Raw genomic sequence first — 12,356 nt, 5'->3', positions numbered from 1 at the left:
GTTAATACTCTGTCAAGTAGTTTTATAACAGCGTCCTGAATGTTTTTCTTGAACTCAACTACAGTGGTACAAATTAAATTTGTCATCAAAATGTCATTAAGTGTTAATACTCTTTTATAACAGCGTCATATATATTTTTGACCTCAACTACAGTGGTACAAATTGAACTTGTCATTATTATGTAATTACGTGTAAATACTCCGTCAAATAATTTAAAAACAGCATCATAAATATTTTTCTAGACCTGAACTACAGTGGTAAAATTTAACTTGTAATTAAAATGTCATTAAATGTTATTACTCTGTCAAATCGTTTTATAACAGCTTCATGAATATTCTTCAGTTCATAATGTTTTTTTCTTCAATTTCCTTCAGGTGTTTAAGAAATAAAATCAATCATCCAACAATAAAAATAATAATAATAATTAAAATTGACAATTTTTTTTTATTGCATTTGAACACAGATTCACCTAAAATTAAATGAAAATGGTACAGTGGGTTAAGCCATGCAGCATTGGGTCCATAACACTGCAAAAACGTTAATTTAATGTCTACTAAATTAAATTAATTCTATGTTTTGTTCATTTTTGCTTCTATGTCAGAAAATTTCAGAACCCTCTGTGTGAGGATGAACAAGTTCTGTTAGTTATCAGTTTTTTATTTATTGTGCACATACATAAAGATAAATATAATCTTCTGACGTGTCTGTTTATTAACAATTAGTATTAACATGTAGGGGCGGTACATGTAGGGATTAGACTAGTCCTAGACCTAGACTAAAATAAATGTACCGTAAGAGCTGTCCAAACTGAAAACAACTTGCACTGACATATCTAAAAATACATCAATGCCCCTGGTTTTGCCTCAAAATGCACACACGTAATGTTTTTAGTAAGGCATGTTTGTTAAATATAGTTATATTTCCTAATTAAACTAAGGCCTAGTTCTGGCTTAAGCTAATCCCTGTCCAGGAAACCACCCCTTCATGTCCAAACTTAGGCTAGATCTTTGGGGTCGTCCAATCGGATGCTTCTCGATTCTTGTTTCCATGGTCTAGGGGTAAGATTTTTTCATTTTCAGTGGCAGCGCCTAAATTATCATCCTCATGTCAGTCTTATGAACACCCCTTCAGGTTAAGTGTTACACATAGATATGTATAAAGGCTAGATGGCTCGTCCGCGCTGCTGGCCAATGGAGTGCAACGTCCGCATTTTGGCGGCCATCTTACGACAGGGCGCTCGCTCACTCGTAGCATTGAGTTTTAATGATGCAGGTACTTTTAAATGACCATAACTTGCTTAATTTTTTACCGATTTTCAAACGGTTTGGTTTCTTATAAACGTCAAAGATGTACCTATGACACTGCATACCTATACTAAAAATAAAAAATAAATTCATGAAACATGTTAAAGCATCCAGAATTATAGCCACGTTAATAACGTTTGTAAAAATCCAAAAATCGGTAGAAAATTGAGCAAGTTATGGTCATTTAAAAGTACCTGCACCATTAAACTCAATGCTACGAGTGAGCGAGCGCCCTGTCGTAAGATGGCCGCCAGGTGATGCCGTTAGGGACTCCGCCTTGAGCCATCTAGCCTTTATACATATCTATGGTGTTACAAATGACCCCTCCCTTCAACAAATTTTTTTTTAAGTTGCTTTATTATCTCTGTTGGAAAAACACGTTGTTTTGTATGAAAAATAATAACACAATTCTCTAATTTCAGCAGTTATGTTGACACCATGTAACAGGTACACTGCACAAAAGATTTGTTGGTTCAACTTAAAAAAGTAAGTTACCTGGTTGCCTTACAATTTTGCTTTAATTCAACTTAAAAATATTAGTTAACTCAAACGATTTGTGTAATATGTTAATATATACCAATTTTTTTTAAGACAACCAGGTAACTTTCTTTTTTTAGTTAAAGCAACGTTTTTACAGTGTACATTTGAAAATTGTCAAAATATGTACACCCGCTGGCACAGTACCCTTTAAAAAAGGGCCTAATATGTACCATTATATGTATGTATTTGGTAGCAATATGTACCTTTGGAGTACTAATATGAACTCTTTAGGTGCAAAGCAACTTTATGAAAGGTACAGCCAAAGTGACTGCTGAAAATGTTTTTTTTTTGACAGTGTCAGTGTAGGCAGGGGTGTAATTTCTGGAGGGCTGGAGGAAGTAAACCCCCACCCCCATAGTCAAAACTAGTAATTGCTTATTCATGTAAAGCTGCTTTGGAATAATGAACAATTGTAAAAAGCACTATAAAAATAAAATGGAATTAAACAACCACCCGATATTTATACAGTTATTAATGAATAAATATGTACAGTTGACATTTCAACTTGCAAATTCTAAAAACCAAATCTATACCTGTGCCTGTAGGTAAGGATTTATGTCTATAATTAAATTCAGTTACAGGAGTTGACAGTCAGAGGTCACATGTAATTTATGGGTAGATGGGTGACTAAAATCATGCCCCAAATTTTTTTAGATGTACAATTATATATACTTTACAAATACTTACGTCTCACATCTCTGAAGTAGATGGTCTGTCTGTTCGGGTTGAGCAGCTGAATGACAGAGTCGTCGTTGTTTTTCACCCGACAGCTGATAATCGCCGTCTCGCCCTCCACCACCGAGACATTATTCGTCACCAGGTTCTGACCCTGCACTAGAACCCAGAGAAAACATTAAAAACGCCTTACAACAGCAGTACATCAGTGAGGTTATTACATACGGCATGTGTTATCACAATCTGGATTGTAATTACAATGTATCCGCAAAACAACATTTTTCTCATTTGCTTGTTGCCTTGAAATTCAGTGAGAAAGGCGATTGTGATACTCACAAAAAATAAATAAAATGAAAATACTATTACAATTCAGATCCTGTTTCATTCTCTTCTTGTATCATGAAATTGTAAGTCCAGGCTGAATAGATGACTGTCATGATAATGTGAATCCTCATGTGAAATCCAGTGAATACTGATGTTTTTAGGTATAATCTGAATCTGTGTTTTATTAAAGGGCAATACTGATTTGGAATAGATTTTTATGGAAATGACAACTTTTTTCTAACCTTTATTAACATTGGCTGTCAATTATAAAATCCATCAATAGGTCACACTTTAGTTTATGGTCCAATTCTCACTACTAAAGGCGGAGTGATTGATCTCTGAAGGCCAGTGTTGACATTTGAAATCACCTAAACAAACACGCCCCTACCCCAATAGAATCTGGACCTTCTTTTGATAGACCCGCCCCACACATACACAACCCAGGCAACGATGTTGGTTAGTAGACACGCCCATTACTGCTGATTGGCTACAAGTGTGTTTTGATAGTCAGCCCGACTCCCTTTTCCAAAGTGTTTTTCAAAAATCATGCACCCTGCCTTTAACTAACCATTAACTATGATTTTTGCCTCAGTAAACACTAAAAGGTAGTCATCAAGTTTAGGTATTGGATACACTCTTAGAAAATAAGGTACAAAAATTGTCACTGGGACAGTGAGCAATGTGACGTCGAAACGACGTCTTTTTTGCACGTCCAATTTTGGTTCCCTGAAGGTGCAGACTGTGACACCAGACGACGTCTTGAACGTACGGTATTGAAGTTTATTGAACCTCTGTATCCACCTTTTTCTCAAACGATGAAGTAAGTGATGTGATGTATTTCCCTTCCTGTGCGAGACTTCCGGTTCAATAGCCAGCCGGTAGAAAACAGTGTAGTGTGAGCACGCATAAAACATGATTTAAACAGTTAAAGCAGTGGTTCTCAAACTCCCGGCCCGCGGGCCATTTGCGGCCCCCCTTGTGTACTGTGCAATTCCTTCGCGGCCCCATGACTGAAAACAATCCAAAATAAATCAAAACACAAACACTTACTGATGGTAATTTTTTATAATAGTTTATAAATGTATAAAGAAATTTTATTTGTTAGTTTAGTGCAAGGTTTTAATAGGCCTTAGTATTAAAGTATTAAATCATTAAGAAATGATTTACTTATATGAAATGTATATTTAAAAGGTAAAAACCACTGCTATTTTTATACATTAAATAATAGAATTACACAGTACATTACATGATAAATTAATTGTACTTTTTTAACCTTAAAATAGTCATAAAACTGAGGCCCCCCGATGAAATGTCACCTTCTCGCGGCCCCCCTGGGGGCACCGGCCAATTTGAGTTTGAGACCCCTGATTTAAACAGTTAAAAGAACAGTATGTAGGATTGTGGCCAAAACTGGTATAGCAATCACAAAACTTGTGGCTAAAACTGGTACTGCAATCACACAACTGGTGGCCAATACACAATATGACAATATAAACATCAGATGAGGGCTGCAACTCCACTTTTTAAATGACAATATCCAGACCACTGTTGTCAGTGATATAAGTATTTGAAATGAAAATTATTTCTTAATGTCTAGTGACATATCAGGGCCATTTTATGATTAATTGATATACATTTCTTACATACTGTTCCTTTAATATTTACTACACCTGCCATGTATGAACCAGTGTGAGGATGAAATTAAGAAGTGGCTTGATATATGAAGATATATTCAATCATTTCGTGTTGTTGATCGGAGGTGACGGGTGTTCAATGTGCAAATATAAAAGAACAGAGACATACTAGTATCTTTACAATGGGAAAGTCAGTCGAGAGTTTATACATGGAATTTACCAAGACTTCGTGTTTTTTTTTTCAGGGGATGGTTTAAAATGTCACAACTGTCCCTCTGGTGTGAGGTTTTTCTAAACAGTAATTTTTAATGGACTTGTGTACGGTGACACGTCGAGCTTCACGCGGTCCAACACAGTCAGTATCATTCAACACATTGTAAGTTATTTGAACAAACCATTATAAACATATTAAACTACTACATGTATTGAGTATAGTTTTCGTTTTATCAAAATATTATTACATTGTTTCTTACGCACTACGTGGAGACATGAGCTTATGAAATTATTTGCTTACTTTTGAGTTGAAAGTATTTGCTTTTTCATTTAAAACATAACAAAAGTACGCGCAAACACCATATGAACTATTATAAACATTAACGAAGCAGATTATGTTGTATGTATTCTGTACTGTTATCGCATTTTTGTAATAATATATAGTAGCAGCATAAATAAATCAGCTAAATCAGCATATTTTATCAGCATAATATTAGTTGTTTTTAAACAATTATACTGGCAGTTTCTATGAAAGGTTTTACTGGATGGATTTGTAAATACAGATCATGAGTGCAAGTGCGCCACATTCAGTTCTTGTGCATGGATTATGGTTAAAACAAATGTTTTGTAGAGATTTAATGCGTTTGTATTAGCTATTATGGCAACCCCTAACTGCATAAATTATGTCGATCTTCCTGCATTTCATAATAAACATTAAACAGCCAGTCAAACGGCACACTTGTGTCTTTCCCAATAGACTAACATTAGCTTTAGTGGCTCACCGCGGAAGTCATAAACAAGAAAACTCAAAGATAGCGGCGCTTGCATTTACGTCAAGAAACAGGTGGATAGGGGCTAATTTTAGTCCAAATATGGTTGTTGTGGACGTCTTTTCTACATCAAATTTAAACAGATTTAAAACGTTTTTATATTAAAAAGGTCCTAATATGTAACATTTTGGTACAGATATGTACCTCTCAGGTACAAATATGCACCTTTTGGGTATATAAGTGTACAATTTAGAATAAAGGGATGTAGAATAAGGTCATGCAGAATAAGACATACTGTATATATGTGTTTTATAAGTACTTATAAACAGCCAATATCCTAGTAATATGTATGCTATTAAGCAACTATAGTTATTAGTAAGAATTGGGCCACAAGCTAAAGTTTTACCCCATGGCCATATTTACTAAACATCATAATAATACAGTACTATGATATTAACATCAGACACTACAATGATACAGTACTATGGTGCTATGAATAATACAGTACTATGGCTAAAAATATGTTTTGAACACTAGAAAGGCATATGTCAGATAAAAACCCAAGAATCCAAAACATTTTGGCCCCAGAATTTAGAACATCTGGTCCATAATTGTCTCGAGCAACACAAAGTCATACAGACACTGTAAACACAAGCAGTTACTTGCATCTGACTGTGCATGCAATGGTAAGACGTGCTGTCTGGTTTCTCAGATGTATTGATTTTACAGCGTTATGTGTTTGTGGTGTGTGTGAAACAGCGATCTCGGTCAGCGAGAGGGGAAGGGCTGGTAATTGCTCCTCACGGCAGAACTTTATCAAACCTCTCCATCTAAGCACGAGGTGATGGAAGCTGGCAATCAAACACGGCTCTCAACAGCATAATAGCCAGACCCGAACAACATCCTCTGCAAACACAGAGCTAAACACGTAGTATGTGAAACAACCTACAACAAAATCTGTGCCAATTCCTTATGGTTTACATCCGGAATAGGCATCCGTTATACCTCGCAGGCGCATACAAATGAGAAGCAAAAGTCACCTTGTTTTATATTTATATCTGAGAGGAATTAAAAATGACAAAAGTATAACCCTTTAATTCACTTCATCCTTACACGCAGACTTTTAGACACAGCTGTAAGACGATACCCAATGCAAATTTGCACGGCCGAGCGATCAGACGGCTTCAAACCCTTGTGACATTTACAGAGACTAATAAAGCATGTCAATTTTCCAGACTCGGATTTGCAGAGATGAGCCAGCTTAGACGAGCACATCCCAGTCAAAGAACAACAAATAGCCGTAGAAAAAACACATTTAGCCTGTCTTCCTGAGCTGTGAATGTTAGACATGATAAAGCATCGTCCACTTCATTTAGAAGCATTAGCAGACAGGAATGCTGGGATTGTATGTGCGACCGTGCCCAACGTTAAAACATCTGGGAAGCTAGTTTTAACAGTGCCACAATCATGACAAACAAAAAATTAAGTACAAATTAGTGCGATTAATCGCATACAAAATAAAAGTGATTTTCGGCATAATATATGAATACATAAATACATAAATGTAATACACACACACATCCATGTATGTATTTAAGAAACATTTACACGTGTATATATATATATATATATATTCATTTATATTTTTATATATTCTATATTACATATAAAAAAGATATATAAATAAAAAAATGAAATGAATATATGTATGTGTGTGTGGTTAAATATACACAATAATTATACAAAGTACACACACATATATTATGCAAAAAATTCACTTTTATTTTTTATGCGATTAATCATGATTAATCTTTGCCTAGCACAAAAAATATATAACAAGAAACCGAAAACCTCAATAATTAATATGTTATTATGCTGCATGCAGCACCGCAGTGACTAGCAACGGCAATCATTCATTTCAATGAAAGTTTGCTGACCTCCGGAATCACTAGCGACAGTAACCATTGGTGACATGAGGTGGGTGTGTCCAGCTATGTGACAAAGTTGAGAAAAGTTCATATTTATGCAAATGACAAGCGACTATTGGGAGCAACTTCCAATGAGCGTAAAGCAGTTCCATCCATCTTAAAGGATTCGTCAAAAAATGCAGATAATTTACTCACCTCAATGTCATCCAAAATGTTGATGTCTTTCTTTGTTCAGTCAAGAAGAAATTATGTTTTTTGAGGAAAACATTCCAGGATTTTTCTCATTTTAATGGACTTTAATGGACACCAACACGTAACAGTTTTAATGCAGTTTAAAATTGCAGTTTCAAAGGACTCTAAACGATCCCAAACGATGCATAAGGGTCTTATTTAGCGAAACGATTGTCATTTTGGACAAGTAAAATAAAAAATATGCACTTTTAAACCACAACTTCTCGTCTATCTCTGGTCCTGTGATGCGCCAGCACGACCTCACGTAATACGTCATCACGTCAAGAGGTCACGGAGGACGTATGCGAAACTACGCCCCAGTATTTACAAGTGTGGAGAAAGAGGACCATTCCGACGTTGTTGTATGTGGAATGATACTAATTAATGTCTTTGTAACAGTTTATTGTTTAAAATGGTCCGCAAATGTGCATTTCATATACTGTATGTAACACGTGACCTTTCCACGGCATTACGCAATTACGTGAGGTTGCGCTGGCGCGTCACAGTACCGGAGATAGACGAGAAGTTCTGGTTTAAAAGTGCATATTTTTTATTTTTCTTGTCAAAAATGACAATCGTTTCGCTAGATAAGACCCTTATACCTCGTTTGGGATTGTTTAGAGTCCGTTGAAACTGCAATTTTAAACTGCATTAAAACTGTTACGTGTTGGTGTCCATTAAAATTAGAAAAATCCTGGAATTTCCTCAAAAAACATAATTTCTTCTAAACTGGACAAAGAAAGACATCAACATTTTGGATGACATGGTGGTGAGTAAATTATCTGGATTTTTTCTTTAAGAAAATGGACTAATCCTTTAAGTCATTTACTTAGAGCAGTGTTTCCCATTCCTGGTCCTCGGGCACCCCCTCCCAGAAAGTTTTAGATGTCTCCTTATTTAAAACACCTAATTCGACTCATCAGCCTCCTTCCAAAATGGTAAACATGTGTGCCTAACAAGCTGATGAGTTAAATCAGGTGTGTTAAATAAGGAGACATCTAAAACTTTCTGGGAGGGGGTGCCCGAGGACCAGGGTTGGGAAACACTGACTTAGAGGATGGTTACTTATTTGTTTATTTGTCATATTTTCCATATTATTTTAGTCAGAAACATCTCTGCTCAGTCCTGCTGAAGGTGCGGTGGGCGCTTACACCAGCTAATACAACTTATGGATCCTTTGAAGGCTAGACTGTCTCATTTCAATTCTGTTTATGGACTTCAGAGGCTGCAACCTTCAAAGACCGAGTCCTAGCATCCTTGGAAGGATCCACCCTTCGAACTGGGATATAGCTTTAAAGAGATGAGCGATAGACAGCGACCAAATGTGCACGCAGCATTATCCATATTCCTCTATTACTTCTTTAAGATGATTCGCTTTATTGTTTTATTGTTGTGAGTTGTTGGATAAAAGCATCTGCTAAGTGTAAATGTACATTTTTAACCATAGTAAAAGTATCATTCTCTTATTTTATGTTTTATACTTAGCTTATAAGTCAGTAGTGTAATTGGGCTATTATTTTGGGGAAAAAAGTACAAAGATGTTCCAAACATGTTGCCTTGAGGACACTCAAATTAAAAATAAGAGTTCAAAACAAAAGTTCCAGGTTCAGAACCGTTTATCCACAACAAACCCTTTATTTGTTCTTAAAAAATATATATTAATTTCTAAAAAATAAAAAACAACTCAAATACAGAGGAAAGATGCACACAAACGTAGCTAGGAATTCTAGTTCCTAGCTTTTTTGAGCATTTATAAATTGTATTAAAATCCACTTTCCAGTGAGCCCCTAAAATCTTTCACCCCACTATCTTCAGTTCTGCCGATGCATGTCGCGTGGCAAATGCATCAAGTAGACTGCAGTCACTGACAGTTATTATTGTTGGAGTTCCATGTCTACAAAGCCTAAATTTGATTTAACTCATTGATTTGCCCTTCAAGGGCGTGTCTGCCATGATAGTCTGGTGCAGTTCTGCCCCATAACCCCATCAAGGTGTCTATATCCTTCACACCTCTCAATGGCTTAACAACAAGCCTTCAATTCAGTTTACAATAAGCCCTGTAAACTCTTCAACAGCAAACAGGCTAACAATTGCCCACATACAGTATCTGCCCGACAATGCTCAATATATGATTATTTACAAATTTCCGTACAAATCTGCATTTGTTTTTATTAGATTAGAAAATTGGTCACTTTTAGGCAGTGCAGTGGGCACCTGTGACCGCATTCTTCCAGAGAAGTCGCCATTATTATTAGTCCTCAGGGGAAAGACTGGCGGGACTGCTCCAATCACATCGCAACAATCCCATAATGCATCCAACCAAACACCTTTTAGCCTTGGCCAAATAAGCATCACCATCATTCTCTTCTGTTTAAACAAGAAGCATGGTTGAAAATACTGCCTAAAAATGATGTCTAGGTTGGCAGCTTACTAGGTTTTTACTGTACATTTTTGGAAAAATGACACACATTGTTATTGCACTACATAATTAGCTAATGTGAAGCACAGTGAAGGTTGTACAGGGATTGGAACGCTCTATTGGTTAAGAATTGCATCATTCTGCAAATGTAATTAAAGCATGTGAAGTTTCGTGATAATAGCATATCTTTTCTTTTCAAAGCCTTTTTAAAGAACAGATCCCATGGGTAATATATACATTTCCTGCAGCAACTTCTCAAGGTTGATACCTATTAAAAAGGTAATGTGGGAACAGGTTTTATTCATTTTATATTATATAAGTATCATTAATTAATATATATACTTTTTAATACAAAGCTTGGCTTAATAATTCTTTGCAAAAAAGTAATTTCGGCAGGTCATTAACCCTTACCCGGCTTCTTTACTACAAATATTCATTCAAAAGAAAGGCCTACTTGTCAAACATACTGTATAGGGGCGGATTCCGGACAGGGCTTATCCTAATCCCAGACTAAAATGCATGTTTGAGCTGCTTTCATTTAAAAACAGCTTGTCCTGTTTAATTAAAAGCACACCTGTAGTGTTTTTTGTAAGGTACGTTTGTAAAAACTTCTTAAATGACCTAATAAAAATAAGGTCTAGTCCTGGATTAACCTAAACCCTGTCTGGGAAACCTAATACACACCCCATAATACACACTGTGTAGCATCAATGCACTGTTAGTTGGTTTGAAAAAGCAGATACAAATGCAAAATGTAAATACAGCTTGTTGGGTGAACATAAACCTGTCTACCTGTTTATGCAGCATACTTTCTAGCGCCAGCTAACAGAAAGGAAGTTCAATTAAGATGGAAAATGGAAATCACTATTAATATGTTTAAAGCATGACAACGGTCTTAAATGTACCTATTCACATGCAATTTTGCAAAAAGTTCGAACTGGCTTTCGTCAGACAGGCATAAGCACTAGACCCTTTTACACGGTACATTATCATAAAATTACAAGAATGACTTTTCCAGTAAATACACAAATGTGCTGTTCACACAAGCAACAACATTTCATCTTTTTACCGGTAAGGTACCATTCACACTAGGGCTGTGACGATTAATCGTGCAAATGCGTGTTTTCTCAATGAACGAATTTGAATGATTTACGGTGAAATGCCGCCACATCCAAAAGCTAGAGGGCGCTCTCGTGTAGAAACGCCATTTGTGCCACAGAAGAAGTAGCATTACAAACGCTATTCCAGGAAATTGTCTAAAGGGATATTTATATCGCTGTTCTTCAGATTGTTTCAGGTATTTTCATGATAATAAAAATATTTTGAATGATTGTGTTTGACGAGTGTTGCGTTTTTAAATTCACATTATAAACGACTTAAACTCATACTGATTTTAGATTGATAAGGACTTCCTACTGATCACAGAGCCGTAGTAGAATCGATTTCAGGCAGGTCTTTTCAATGGGGAACGCGATGTATCGTCACAGCCCGTATTCAAACCCCAGCAACAAAATCGACATCAAAAACAAACTGTGGTAAATTTGTGAACTCATAAAGCCGAAGTTTCCTCTAAATGGTGGCACTGACGCTGGTGCTGACATTCATGCAGTTTACATCTTCACTCACTGACACTGTATTCAAGTGCACCTATTTCATTGCTAAAACATTTATTTTCCACATACCGTAAATTTTTGTAGCTCCAGATTTCACTCTCTTCCTGAAACACACTGATTCATGTACAAAACTCATTGATTTGAAAAACTTGGTGTCCCAGATTGGCCAGCTAATCTGTACATTGTGGTTGTCCTGAATACCTCTGACGTCAGCAGGAAACGTGACGCTCCTTACCATGTTTGAAAGTTTCGGTTGCTAACAGGAGTTAACTTACAGGCTGTGAGTCTGAAGTGGGAGTAATTAAGCTAATGTCGGTCTTATCTACATCACCCATTCCAGGAATTAAACTGTTGCCTACAATCCGTGTGTTTGCTGTAGTCCAAAAAAAGAGATTTACGTTGGAGACGATAACTCGCGTCATCGTTTACTTTGGGGTTTGTACCTTTTCTATAACATACTAATACACACTTACACACCAAAGGACATTTAAAAACGTGAATCGGACAATATAGGTGCTCTTTAAAGCTAAACTGACAAATACCAACAATGGTCTGCAACGTTTACAAAAGTCTCCATTTATGAGGGTTAAAAACTCCGTATTAAACAGAAATGCATTAATTTAAACGCTCAATCTTCTGTATTGCACTTATACATTAGTGGTACTGTAATTCTCAAACTGATTCAGGTGGCGCCTAACAACATAA

The 12,356-nt window shown here is 36.1% G+C and overlaps 1 protein-coding gene across 3 annotated transcripts in view; it reads right to left on the bottom strand.

Annotated features, from left to right (window-relative positions):
• The window catches only part of cadm1b (cell adhesion molecule 1b), a 234,965-nt gene that overhangs the window by 81,206 nt on the left and 141,403 nt on the right, over positions 1–12,356 (bottom strand). For all 3 annotated transcript variants that reach the window (XM_055196277.2, XM_055196276.2, XM_055196278.2), the window contains one exon: positions 2,532–2,678. In XM_055196277.2, the coding sequence (XP_055052252.1) occupies positions 2,532–2,678 (147 nt within the window). The remainder of the gene's footprint in view (positions 1–2,531; positions 2,679–12,356) is intronic.

This window comes from Misgurnus anguillicaudatus, chromosome 24 (genome assembly GCF_027580225.2).
Source record: "Misgurnus anguillicaudatus chromosome 24, ASM2758022v2, whole genome shotgun sequence".
Lineage (NCBI taxonomy): Eukaryota > Metazoa > Chordata > Actinopteri > Cypriniformes > Cobitidae > Misgurnus > Misgurnus anguillicaudatus.
Note: the sequence above shows the minus strand (reverse complement) of the source record. Positions and strands in the feature narration are given on the sequence as shown.